The following is a 14,278-nucleotide window of genomic DNA, read 5'->3' as shown; positions in this document are numbered from 1 at the left end:
CAGTGGGCGGAATTGCCACAATCAATTCACAGCATCTTCCTCCCAGATACTCTTCAGTGTCATTGCCATTCTTTTGAACCATGAGCTACTTCAAAACTTTCAGGTTAAGAGTACCAATGTGGATTTACACCCTTTGCTGTAAACCATATAATTAGATCTTCATCCCATGCTAGTTTCCAGTACTGGTTGCTGCACCGTACTGGCTGTGCAGGGGATTCTTTTCTAAAGCTTTACTCCCAAGCATCTGAGTTGTTTACAAAATGGTGCTTTCCTGCTTCCCTTTTGAACCATTAATGTTGGCATCAGTTGTACAAGATAATTTTGGCATTAGAACTCAACTCTCATGTATATCTGGTAAGGTAATTAACTTGTGTACAGGTTTTTTTTATTCTGCCTCTCTGGAGAGAACCAGTACCTTTTTCGACATATTATATCAAAACCGCCAGTCCTCATTGTTTTGAGGTTGGCTTTTAACTGCAGAGTGAGGCATACATAAGGCATCCAGCCACACCTCAAACTAATCAACCCTTGTGGAGGTCTATGTGGGCTTGCTGTTTGGACTGTAATATCATGTAGACTATTCAGATTTGTTTTACATTCCAAGTGGCTATGGAAAAGTATCCGTGAGTATTCTGCTGGAACATTTACTGGCGGTCTCCGTCTTCGGAAAAAAAAAAACCGATGGAGCGAAGGAGTCGTAGGGTATCTGGAACACAGTTAATTCGAGCCCTGATCTTCTCGGTCTCAGCTCCTTCCGCCTTCCTCAGCATTTAAGAGAAGTCCTCCCGAGAAAGGCCAGTAATGTTAGCTAAAGCGGTGGGATGGAGTCAAAGGGCTGTAAGCCTCCTTGTTGCTGCCACTGGTGGAGAGACATGAACAGTGTGTCCTTTGCTATGCTGCCACTTCGTGAAAAGACAGGGCGAGAAGCTCACATCGTTGCCCCGGAGTTCTGTCAGGAAACATGGCGTTTGCGAATGAACACAATGAACTGCGTGGGCAGAAAGCGACGGGCGGGCGGGGAAAGGAGAAGCCTTCTTTAAGGGCTTATAAATATAGCAGCTGGCTTCCTCCCCCAAATTGCAAAATCCAAATTGCAACTGGGAGACCCCCCCTCGTTGCATTTTTTTTCGCTTCATCCAAGTCTCCCCCCAAAGGAAGCAACACACTGCTCACAGCAAGACCGAAGGGGAATTTCCCGCCCTTTCCCCTCCCCCGCTTTATGGTGGGAAGGAAGCGCGGAGAAAATGTCCACGCACTGCAGAGCAACGAAAGCTGTGGGGTTTTCAAAAAGCAACCAAGCCTGGACAGAAGGCCGAAGCGCTGAGAGGTTGCCAAGGGAGGGGGAAACAGGCGGCTGCCTGCGTGCCTGCCCGCCCCAGACCAAAAGAGGCAAATACTTGAAGCTCCGCCACGAACCAGGACAGCCAGCAGCTCCAGGCTCGTCAATCCCGCCAAGCAACCCTTCCTCTCCCTGTCAGCCTGCCAACTTCAACCATTACAGGCTCAGGTCCACCTCCACCCCTTTATCTACCTCCTTCAGAATCTCTCGCAGCCCCGCCCCTTCTGCGCGCGCAACTCTCATCCCTTTCCCCTCCTGCGCCCACCTTGTGTCACGTGGGCCGAGGAGAAACGGCAAAAAAACTTCTACCCGCATTATTTCCACCGCCCTATTTCCTATTTACCTTGTTTACGTCACTCGTACGCGCCGCCCCTTGCGTTCTGAGCCGTTTCCGGAAAGTGGAGGGAGGAGGAGCAGTCGTTCGAGAAAGGGAGAAAATGGCGTTATGGGTGCGAGACTCGTTGGGTTTTGGAGTGCATTTGGTGCCTCTGCCAGGCGGAGACCGAACGGTTCGTGACTTGCTCCGTGGCCGTTGCCAGGCACAGGTAAATGTGTTCCTGTGGAAGATGTGAATGTCTAGGCTTTCCGTTGGCGCCTGGGTAAGGGGAGGAAGAGATGCGAGGAGGCTGTTTCTTGGGTCGTCTTCCTCTTTTTTTAAAAAAAACAAACACGTTAGTTAGTATTAGCACCAATGAGGCTTTATGCTTTCCCTTACACTATAAAAGTAGATTTGCAAATGTGATATTTTTAGTTATGTAAATATAATACTTACTAATAGGTGCCTATGTACATCATGAACCTAAAATCGAAGAGGACACTTCGTTAGTTTATCCATCGTTATTTTTCCTTCGGTCCCATGAACTTAATAACTAATGAAGGTTAAAAACCTTTAAATTTATAATGGGAGAGTCAGAAAATCCCATCTAATTAATAATTTTCAGAAGAGTGAGGTGGTTAGTGATTCTTAAAAGAGTGAGCTGATTGATTTTCTTGGGAATGGTTGTTGCTTTTTAAAAGAAAACAGTATTGATAGCTTATATAGTAAATAAGGAGGGGTTACAAACAGTTTGTAAGAAGGTTGGTCCTGGTATAAGAAGGGGTGGGATGGTGGCTTTGATGTTCATAATAAATAATATGTCTTATAATTTATCACTAAGTAGGCTTTCTGTCTTGTCCTTTCTTAAAGACTTGAACAAGTATAAATAATTAAAATGCAGGATAAAACAGAGCCCTGTGTTATTTAAAGCAATTTGTGGTCTGCTTCAGGCCTGGCTATTGAATGCTAAACTAAAGCAGGAAGCTTTATAGCTCTTTCAGAATATCTATACATATGATTTGGAAACTTGCCAGTCTTCCAAAACACTTGGTCCCAAAAATGTCATCTGCACAGATTTTGGGGGATGGCAAGTATCTTCTCAAAACTCCAAACGATGTTAGATTTCAAACAAGCAAAACTTACCAAAATACAATATTGGAAGAAACAGATCCTCTTATTGTTCCATGATTTCATATAGAATGCTTGGCCCAGAGGCTGTTTGTCCCTTACTTTCATATAAGCATTCCTATTTCCTACCATTACTATCGTATTAAGTTAACATAAAATATTCTGTTATCAAATAGTGACTCTTCAATATATGTTTCTGTTGAATTTTTCTTAGTTTGTGTTCCCTAAGTCTGCTTGCCTATGCCTGGAAATGTGTGTCTCTAATGCTGAAACAAACCCTAAATAATATTCCTCTTACATTTGAGAGGTCTGCCAATATATTAATTTGAATAATTCAGTTAGAAACTAATTCAGTTGCAATGCTGTAGAATAAAATATTAAAGCATTTCTAACCATAGTGTGTCTTTTTAACTTTGTTAACTTCCCACATTTATAGGGTCTTCCTGAAGATCATTTTTATATAAAGTGCAATGGTCGTTCTGTTAATTCTGAAGATCTGCTACAGGATGGAGCAATTTACAGCCTGGAACCAAGATTGTGTGGTGGAAAGGGAGGTTAGTGTGCTGCTGCTGCTGCTCAGTCTTAGAATTATACCTTAGGATGGAATGTGACTCAAAATAAGCATAAAAGACAGGATTCTTCTTATTGTTGCAGTTTACTTGTAACTATAGGTTTGAGTGCTAGAATTTAGATTGTTCATTATCAGTGGAAGTTTCAGAGTACTATTCCTTGAAATGACATTTGGAGAGGGAAAATGATCCATTACAAGTAAATTCAGTTATCACCAAGTAACTGATTCCTTGGAAAAGACTAGTTGGCCATTTCATCTACAAAAACCAAAATGTTTTATTGTGTTGAATCATGCAAGTTCGTTTTCTGACTTTCTGTGCCAATTACTGCAAAAACAGAAGCTATTTTAATATGCTGTACCTAAAGATGTGATTAACATTTTAAGGGAAGTAAAATGATCATTTAACTGCCCTTAAAATGTTCTGTCTGTGGAAGGACAGATCCTGAAGCTGAGGCTCCAGTACTTTGGCCATCTCATGAGAAGAGAAGACTCCCTGGAAAAGACCTTGATGTTGGGAAAGTGTGAAGGCAAGAGGAGAAGAGGACAACAGAGGACGAGATGTTTGACAGTGTCACTGAAGATACCAACATGAATTTGATCAAACTCCGTGAGGCAGTGGAAGACAGGAGGGCCTGGCGTGCTCTTGTCCATGGGGTCATGAAAAGTCGGACACAACTTAATGACTCAACAACAAATGATCATTTCTAAAAGACAAGCGCTTTTTTCTGAATCTTTTGGAAAAAATCTGACAGTTCACGTTGTCTCTCTAGCTGGTTTTTTGTTCGTAGCCTTCTCTTCATTCTGCAAATTCTGTTGGGAGAAGCTAACAACTGTTAGTGAACTTTTTTTCATGGTTCTTTTGACTGAATTTCATATGACTTTTGAAGTGTAATTAGTGAATGGATTCTTTATTTTTTAATGTCTGCATTAAAAATATTTTTAGTAATTGTCAGTGCTGGAAAAATCCTACTGGTTTGATTGTGCAGTTGTCTTGATTCATTTGTTTGATTCTGACTAAGAAATTTGCAATAATTTATTTAACCCTTAAGAAGATCTCTTCAGGTCTCCTTAAGGGCTTAAAAGCCGAGTTCTTTAGCTTGAGCACTCATGTGTAAAGTTGCCTAAATTCTTGTTTAGCTGAAAGATACTGATGGAATCTACCATTTTTCTTAAACTTTGCAGTGTTTTACTCTCTGGGGTAATCTTGTATTTCTGCTGATGTATTTTTGTTTCTTCCTAGGTTTTGGATCTATGCTGCGAGCACTTGGTGCTCAAATTGAGAAAACAACCAACCGAGAAGCTTGCAGAGATCTCAGTGGAAGAAGGCTTCGAGATGTTAACCACGAAAAAGCGTGAGGCAATAGTTTATTTCACAAATAAAACATTGCCACACATTTTGCAGTCATTGTTGCAAAGAAGTTCTGGAAGACCAGAATTGGTTGATCTCATTGTTAAAGCACCTGGCTCTTGAGTAGCCCCTATTATATGTGTAGTTGGCTAGATAGCTCAGTGGTTTAGTTATCTGGCTGTGGAGCCAGAGGTTGGGAGTTCAGTTCCCCACTGTGCCTCCTAGGGGAAAACCCAGCCTGTTTGGCCTTGTGCAGGCTGCACAGTCTTAGGATGACCCCACAAGAAGAGAATAGTAAACCACTTCTGAATATTCTCTACCTGGAAAACCCTGAAAAGGGCCACCATAAGTCAGAATTTCCTTGATGGCTCATCGTCATAATCATTATCATTAAGTGGAGGAAGCAAATGACACATAAAAAAGTGAAAGAAATGTTTAAAATAAAATTGGTACATGTGAGATTGGAGTGTTTTCTAAGTGTCAGCTTGCACCTTTGTCTCTTCCAACTTTCCCTGTAATAACTATTTTGCTGGTTCTCCCACTTCTTTGTCTAAATCAAGAGTCGCCCTTGCTAAACCTCACGTATAAGAAAGTCAGGTGAATGTCAGTGCATTTATGTAGTGCTTTTATGATAGGTATATGGAAGTAGGTGCATTTCTTCTCTTTTACAGAATGGCTGAGTGGGTGAAGCAGCAAGCAGAACGTGAAGCAGACAAGGAACAAAGACGTTTGGAAAGACTGAAGCGCAAACTTGTTGAGCCGAAACACTTTTTCACAAATCCAGACTATCAACAGCAATGTCATGAGATGGCGGAAAGGCTGGAGGATTCTGTCTTAAAAGGTAGCACTGAAAAGTATCTTTTAATTGAAATTTTAGTTGGGGTCTTCATTTAGTTGTAATTAAGTACCCCGTCTCTTTAGTGATGTGGATCATCTTAGAAAGATTTTAATTGAACATTTCCCCCCCCCCCCCAATTTTTTAAAATTAATTTGCAGAGTGTAACTGACATCAGAATGTTAGCAGTTAGCATTGGAACTTGCTGCAGGAAACTTCTTTAAATATGGCATGCAGTTACACCAATTGATTGAAATTGAGAGCCAGTATGGTGTAGTGGTTGGACTGGGGCTTGGGAGACTGACCTTCTTATCCCTAGCCATGCAAAAGTGGGCAATTTTCCATCCTGTTGCACTAGCTGTCTCACCTCTGCCCCTCAGTCTGGAGTCAAATGCACATCAGAGGCCATTTTGCAATATGTTGTTGCCTGTAATATCTTGAATAAAATGGGAAGAGCTGCAAACCATAGGCAAGAGCATTGCAGTTGAGATAAGAATCAGAAGTGCAACTTTAGATTGAGCTGTAGGTGACTGTGGTTCTCTGCAAGGATCTTGACACTAGCCACTGGTGTTGGATGTTTGGGGGTACAACTCCAAAATACTTAGAAGGATATAGTTGCCTGCCTCTGCCTTACTTTAATACTCAAGCTGTTTATGAATTTATTTCTAAATTTTGTTTAAACGTTGATAGTAAATTGCAGTGTATTTGTATTTTGTGTGTATTTTTTTCCTTACTCTTCAGGCATGCAGGCTTCTTCTGGTCCAATGGTATCACCAGTAAGCACTGAAAGTCGAAAGCGTCCAAATGAGTCTGTAAAGGAAGCAATGTCTGAGAAGAAAAGATGTTTTTGGTAAGTATTAGCATTTGATAGATGATATGACATGGTTGAGAAAAAGGATCAGTGTCTTTAAGAGTGGTCTTGTGGAGATTTTAAATGCAGTGATGTGGAACCCAAAAACTGCAGGCAGTCCTCACCAAATACAGGCACTCCTCACTTAACAACCTACCTGTTTAACTACCATTTGGATTTACAATGCTTTACGACCCTTATAAACTGTGCTTGTGTCTTCACTGCCCCTTCTCAACTGCACATGATTTATTACTTCCTTATACACTATTAATGCTCCTAACTTAACCTAAGAACAGAACTTGGTCGTTAAATGAGGAGTGACTGTAGAGATTTTCTCCCTCATGTGTAAACAGAAGGACTTCATTGGCTTCAAGTGTGTAAGTGTTTCATGGCAGCTTTCGACAGCAGTTCAATGTGGTGTGTTTAGTGTAGTTATATACTACCTTAGAAGCTGTGTTATTTAAAACATTTTCTGTGTATGTTTTTTTCAGCTGGTAAGCTGCAGCATTAGCAGTACTTCGTTCAAAAAACACTCTTGAATAGAGAGCACTTTGGAACTGGGTGGAGACAGGGTCTTGGCAATGTTGTGCCAAGTGCTGGATAGGGAGCAGAGAGTGGGGCAGTTGAGCTGTGCTGTCACAAATCAGGGCTCCCCATACCATGAAGTAGTTACAACTGTCTGCAATACCATCAGTGGAAAAATACAGATGGTGTTGATCTATTTTCACTGAAAACAAAGCTTAATTTCAGTCATGATCCAAAGAACTCTGGTGAGGCAGGCAAGTTCTTACTCATGGCTTCTTTGCTTTGATGTAATCGTTTGTGAAAATACGTGATTTTTTTCAAATTGAATTTATATTGATTGTGACAGGTTGGGTGTGGATGGGCTGGAGGAATCGGATAATTCACAAGGCAGTAGTGACAGCGAAGATGATGAATCTGCTAGTACATCAGGAAGTTGCACCACATCAGCTGGCAGCCAAATCAAAATGTGTGACAGAATAGAACTGTGTCCCAGCAGTTCAGAGGATTCCATGAGCTATACTTCAGTCCTCAGTACCCCTGAGAAGCCACAAGTACAAATGGAAGATAATAAAAAAGACCCAGCAGAAGATCGACCTCTTGATCCAGCTACAGCTAATGAGAAACATGAGGCTACAAATACTCCGAAGGAAGGAGAGCAGGCAAATTCGTCAAGTGCTCAGAAACCTGTGAACCAATTACCAGGCACTGTAAGTCAAATTATTTTTTACTCGGAAAAAGGGACCATTTTGCTTCCTGCGCCTACTGTACATCTTTATAAGAATGTATTCCTGGTTCATTGGGTCACTTTCTTTTCAGTGATGCATTATTAAATTATATCAGGCTGCTAAACTATATGAAGTAACAAGTGGCATCTGGAATAATCTTTGCAGTGTGGAATGCTGCTTTTCACAATTCCAACCATTCAGTTCCATTCAACTTCCATTTGTTTCTCCTCCAAACAACCTTCAGTGACCATTGAGCTCACTGTCATCCCTGAAGTCTTCTGGTGCCTTGCCCTTAAAAAAATATTTTGTGCTTCTGCAAACCTTGAGGTTTCCCCAAGCCTGTTGACAACTTTCCCTTATGCTTGGGGGATGTCATTTGAGGTGCATATGTCAAAGCAGTCTGAGCCTCTGTACGGTGGATGTGGAGAGAATGATAGATTTTTTTCAGCATTAACCCCTTCCCTCACCCACACACATTAAGTTAATTGTCTTTGTAGATCTTTTTCCCATGTACACGATTAAACGACTAAACAGCAATATCCTGTTCTTTAAGTGGCTTTTGATTTACAGTATAATGTGCAGCTGCCACTTTGCATTCATATTCATCAGATTAGTACAGTGGTGCCTTGCTTAACGGGTGCCCTGTTTAACGATGAAATTGCATAGCGATTAACTTTTTGCGATCGCTTTGCGATGTTCCATATGGGGGAAATTCGATTTGCGATGATCTGTACCCTGTTTCACTTACCGATCATCGCAAAGCGATGATTTTTTAACAGCTGATCGGTGGTTCCAAAATGGCCGCCGGGTAAAATAAATGGCTGCCCGCTGTTTTCTGGGATGGATTCCTTGCTTACCGGGCAGCAAAAATGGCCGCCGTATGGAGGATTTTCGCTTAAAGGTGAGTCTGAAGCCCATAGGAACGCATTGAAGGGGTTTCAATGCATTCCTATGGGCTTTTTAATATTGCATAGCGATGAAATTGCTTTGCAGCAATTTTTGCTGCACCAATTATCATCGCTATGCGAGGCACCACTGTATTGTATAACTTATGTTACACTATTGAATGAAGGGTGTTTATCCAACTGATTTTTGCTGTATTTTTTAATTCTACTTATGTGGAATAGGGTCTTGTTTGATGCATCAGTGATAGTTACTTCTAAAGGGAGAGGCTTAAAATATGAAGGGTAAACTTTTTCAAGGGGAGCTAATTATCATTCTCAAAAGTCTCCATTATCTCTGAAAAGTAGTTACAAGTGTGGGCGCTTTGTGTTATTACATCTCCTTTTTTCTTGGTTTCATATCAAATATCTTGGAGAGTAAAATTTCTGGAGAGTGTTTACTGTAAGACGTGTCTTTCTATCATAGTGTGCATACCATGTTGATCTTAAAAGTAAAATGAGGGACTATGTGTTAGGGGATGTCTCCTGTTTCATGGAGGAGTACTTGCCTATTGGCTAGTATACACAGCAGAGATGAGATATTTGTATTTGTATCTGAAGTGATAGGAATATGAATACCACCACCACAGGTGGTCTGGCCTTTTTGACCCCCCCCCCGCCCAAGAATTGTCTGGTACAGTTACTCATCCACATTGTGCCAATGTGGAAGGTGCCCAACCAGTGCTTCCCCACCTCCCTGTGCTCCAGTCCACTCAGCAGCTGAGCGGGGAGACCTCCTAACCAGAGTGATCAGCAGCACGGGGAAGTGTAGAAGTGCCAGCCAGGCTACTTCAATGATTGGCACAACGTGGGCGATGACAGGCCCACGCTCCATGTTGAGAGTGGTAAGTGGACTGGCTAGTTCTAGGATGAGGGCTGAAAGGGCCTGGCCACCTTTGGTGGTGATATTTGTATTTGTATCCTTCCAGACACAAGTATGAATATCCCATCTCTAGTACAGAGTCTCTACAGAGCTCAGACCCAAGGTCTGACTGCAGTTGAAATGATTGTCTTGCCAGCTATATGCAACTATAGTGGCCTTACTGACACTGAGCTCAAGCCTTTATCTTGAATTGCATCTGCAGTTTCACTCGTCCTGGCTAGTTCTAACTTACAGATTTTCTTAACTTAAAGAAATGAAATGAAAAAAAAAAGATTTGGAGAATATTTTGAAAAACACTTGTTATTGCTCATATTTAAACAGCTGTCGTCATCCATAAAGTAAATGTGCAGTGTCAGGAAGAAGTAAGTAGTTCAGTTTTTGCTAGAAAAGTCAACACTCTAGGTGTCTATTTTACGAATTCCTGTTTCTTTCTTTTCAGAAGACTTCAACAGTAGATCTTCTGTCGTTCAGTTCTGCTGCTGAATTGGAAGCCCTGGGGCTGGACGAGCTCAAGTGTGAACTGATGGCTTTGGGACTGAAATGTGGGGGAACATTACAGGAAAGAGCAGCCCGGCTTTTCTCTGTGAGAGGCTTGTCTAGAGCTCAGATTGACCCTGCTTTGTTTGCCAAGATCCCAAAAGTGAAAAAGAAATAAAAAACAGTGGTGCAACATATTTTTAAATCTATACATTTTCATAATTCTTCACATTTTTCTGTTTTGTACAGTAGTACCTTGGTTTGTGAAATGGATCTGTTCTACATGACATTACGTAGTATGGAAATTTCGCAAACCAAAAGGCCAAATGCGCTACGAAACAGGCAGCGCTATAGGCACAATGCACCCTGGGAAAACCCTTTTGGGGTGCGAAAAAAGAGAAAACAACGTAAACCGGAGCTTTATTTCTTATTATAGATTTTGGTTCATAAACTGAAAATTACATAAACTGAGGCGTTCGCAAACCGAGGTACTACTGTTTAACGATTTCCTTTAAAAACAAAAATGAATCCATGTGTTCTTTATGGTTCTTACAAGAATACCTTTTCTGAGTATTATAAAGTGAGGGTCAGAAATTTCTGTCAGCAAACCTGTCATCCTTTCTGGGGGTTTTTGTGGAGGTTTGATCAGAAGACAGTAATAGGTTACTGCCAAAAGAGAGGAAGTGTTATGTTCAAGACTTGTTAGAAATAAGTAGCAGACTTTAAATGCTACAAAGTACAAATGCCCTGTGAGTGATTTGAGGCAGGGAGCCTTGTGATGGACTAGAAATGCTGTGTCTTAATATAGATCTTTGTTAAAAACAAACACAAGCAGTAGATCCTGTGTTAAATCTTTTCAGATTGTGATTTATGGTGTGAAATACAGATGAGCAAACAAGAGGGGCCAGGCATCAGCCTGGGGCAGTGTGACCTTCAGGCAGGTTCTGTGGTATAGTTTGGCAGAAGCCTTTGTTTGAATCTTTTTTTTAACAAGCTGCAGCTGATGTTTCAATTGCTGATGACTCAGAAACACCTAATTTTTAAATAAACATTGTGATTTCTACATTGAAATGTGCAAATTATTCCCTTTACAAATAATTGGTGGGCTGAATGATGTGTTCAGTCCTATACACAAGCAGGAATGTCTGAGCACAGGTATTAATGAACTGTGTTTCTCTGCCCTGTTCTTCCTACCATCACTTTTTAAACCCAGGATGATGCTACTAGAATATATGTGGGCATGCAATTTATTAAATAATTTACACTTAGCAATCTTTGCTTTACTGTACTGAAATTAAGGTGGTGTGTTGGAGGCTCCCAGCTACTCTGAGTAGCTTTATTAGTTAATTCTGTTCCTGCATAAATTTTCAGCAGAAATGTTACTGTGCTGGTGTGAGACACAGAGTGTAGGGACTCTCACTGGAATGTTGTCCTCCCTCAAAAGAGAGCAAGAGGCACAGACAGATCTGCCTACGCCACCCATCAAGACTAAACAGTCGGGAGTGGGAGCGGGAACTTTTGAAAATGACAGTGGCCACACAGACAGGTGGTGAATTGGCGAGAAGAGAGGAAAGGGAGGTCTGCTGTAGAGGCGGGAATGGGGACTGTAAAAGGACAGGTTCACTTGAGACCGGGGGGTTGGGAGATGGTATGGGTAGAAGACCCATGGACCGGTAAATGGGAAAAGGTGCAGGTTCCTCGAGAGGAAGCCAGTTACCGGAGGAGGGATCTACCGCAACATCCTTCCTCTTGGGGAGAGTCTGAGGCTCAAGAGTGGTGCAGATGGCTCAGGGAGGAGAAAGAAGCGGTGTCCAGGGAAGAAAGAGAATGCCGGGCATGGCGTTTAGAGGAAGCCCAGAGGAGGGGGTACCTAACGGGCCCTGGACCCCTCTATAAGGAGAGGAAGATGTCTACAGGATGGAGGTATCAGACGATGAGACCACCCCGCTTCTGAACCCAGAGATAGAGGCTCATGATTTGGAGGACAGTAATCCGTTTTTGAGGGGACCTTGGGATGATTTGATTAATAACCCCTGTGTTAAAAGACATTTGGATGCCCTCGCCGGACCCTTTGGCGACGAGAGAGAAAGCTGAAGCTAAGGTTATACAACAAGATATATTGTTAAATGTTCCAATAAAGACTAGTTAGGATTTTATAACAGAAAAGTCTCCAGAGTCTCAGTTGAACACTGAGAAGGTAAAGCATGAACCCCCACAGTTGGACCGTGAATCAGCTTCTCCCAGCCATCGTATGGCTATATTGGCTATGGGATTCTCGGAGTTATATTTTACACTAAATTTCTGACCTCTCACTTGGTGTCCCCAATGCTGTGGTTTCCAGCACTCCCATCCCCAAGAAGGATCTGGTTTAGCAAGTTTGCTCTGTTGTACTTGTAGATCAGACCCTAGCTCTAGCAGCTGTGTATGATCTACACAGGTATCCATTCCTGATGTCAGCTTTAGCTCTACAATGAGCATTTGTTGAAATCTGCATTTAGAGTGGGTATAGTCTGCAGAATTTTGCAATGCTTTCACCTTCAATTAGCCAGTGTAATAATGTCCACTGAGAAATCTTTAGTATGTCTTTGTGAGCCAGAAGGTGAGTTTGGGTCACCGCTCGCTGGAGCACTGTCCATTCCCACAAAGGAGGCAGAGAGAGGAGGGGAATATGAACTCCAGATGACTCTGGAGAAAGCCCCAGAGGAGTCCCTCCAGGGGGCAGAAGAGGAACTATCTCAGATCTTGAGGGGGATGGGAGTAAAGGAAGAGCACTTTAAAAAAGTGGGAAAGGGAAGTAAATTCTTAGGCACCCTTCAGTCTCGAAAGACCACGAAAGACGTGCTCTGTATGAGTGTCCTCTCCAGAGCACGAAGCCTGGGTAGAATAATATGGAGGATAGGCTATTACCCAAGCAGCAAATCCCCCCTCTCCACATCACTGAAATAGTCCAATGGAAAGGCAAGAGCCAATACAACTGGTTCCAGCAAAGTCGCAGGAGTTGGCATAACAACACGAGCTGCCTCCGGGACTCCAGCTCCGGATTTTGCCTCGAGGTTTGCTCCTGAACCCTTTTCCATCAATGGATATAGCCACAAGCCAGTGGAGATTTAAAATCGGAGTTTTCCTTCTAGATGGGCTGCCTTCCAAGGCTGATGAGCCCCACTAGAGGGAGGAGATAGAAGCAGGGGAAAGAGAAGTAATGGAAAGGGGAAAGGCATTGCTTCCAGGTTGGGAATGGATCTGGTTGCAAGATCCTTGGACCCAGAAGTGGGAGCGATCGAAGGTACCTAGGGAGGAGACTGACCATAGGAGAAGGGCTGTGATTCCCCCCCAGACAATCTTACTGGGGAGAAGCAGAAGCTAGGAGTGGAGGAAGAAATTAAGAGGAGAAAGGGAAAGTAGAACAAGAGAGGACTTTGACTTGTACATATGCTGCCTGCACTCTGCAAGAGTCTCCAGAGATTGGAGAGAGCCTGGGAGGTGCTGGAATCCCGGGCGGGTGTCCCAAGTGAGAGGATTTCCTTGGAGATGTGTCTGCGACCCTGCTGCCTATACAAATGGGAACAATGATGTAGGAATGATCACCAGTCGAGCTGCCAGGACCATGGAACTCTAGTTTTGGTAACCCCTTTATTTTAGAAAATTGGAAGCCCCTTCCCACCCTGTTGGAGTAAGGTGAAAGAGACTATGTTCCAGTTCATGATGATGGTTTATTTGCTAGTTCGAAAATAAATGTTCCATCGTTACCACTGCAAATTGTCGGGTGAAGTTATTGGGGAAAAGGAAGAATTGCATGATCATCTCATCGAACCATCACAGTCTTGCTGAATTAATCACTTGTGCAGATACGTCTGGGACAGGCAAGTCACATTTGGTGCATAACTTCCATATCAAATATGCATCTTTAATGTTATATACAAGTAGCATGTTGGAAAAGCCTTGTTTCCCTCTCTACACAGATGAGTGCTTTTGCTAGGTAGGCTGAACAAAAGTGACAGCATTGCTGCTTTCTTTGTGGTTCTTTTTAGTTCAGAGCTTTCCTTACCAAGAGAAGCAAAGTCTGATATTTTACGTTTCTGGCACTAGAGGTCCCAGAATTCCTTGGCCATGAAGGCCAGTGGCAGCAGGACGGGCTGAAAGATTCTGGAAGTTGCTATATGTGAAAGGAACTTTTCTAAGCTCTGGATAGAAGGTCTAAGGCCCGTTTCCAATGCAATGGTGCCTCGCTTAACCTAGTTAAACGATGAATCCGCTTTACGATGAGGTTTTTACGATCGCAATAGCATTCGCAAAACAATGTTTAGATAGGGAAATTTAACTTCCCGATGATCAGTTCCCTG

The 14,278-nt window shown here is 42.4% G+C and overlaps 1 protein-coding gene across 2 annotated transcripts; it reads left to right on the top strand.

The window, feature by feature from the left end:
* The first annotated feature begins 1,621 nt into the window (after positions 1–1,621).
* SDE2 (spliceosome associated SDE2) lies at positions 1,622–11,009 on the top strand. 2 transcript variants are annotated; one of them, XM_020786617.3, is made up of 7 exons: positions 1,622–1,884; positions 3,220–3,337; positions 4,595–4,706; positions 5,374–5,543; positions 6,279–6,387; positions 7,259–7,619; positions 9,901–11,009. In XM_020786617.3, the coding sequence occupies exons 1-7, from the start codon at positions 1,777–1,779 to the stop codon at positions 10,114–10,116; spliced, it is 1,194 nt and encodes a 397-aa protein (XP_020642276.3). In that variant the 5' UTR covers positions 1,622–1,776; the 3' UTR covers positions 10,117–11,009. The 2 variants fall into 2 exon arrangements, with proteins under 2 accessions (XP_020642276.3, XP_020642277.3); XM_020786618.3 differs by having other exon boundaries at positions 1,656–1,884; positions 9,904–11,009.
* The last annotated feature ends 3,269 nt before the right edge of the window (positions 11,010–14,278 follow it).

The sequence above is a fragment of the Pogona vitticeps genome, chromosome 1 (assembly GCF_051106095.1).
Source record: "Pogona vitticeps strain Pit_001003342236 chromosome 1, PviZW2.1, whole genome shotgun sequence".
Lineage (NCBI taxonomy): Eukaryota > Metazoa > Chordata > Lepidosauria > Squamata > Agamidae > Pogona > Pogona vitticeps.
This window is presented reverse-complemented; position numbering and strand designations above follow the sequence as displayed.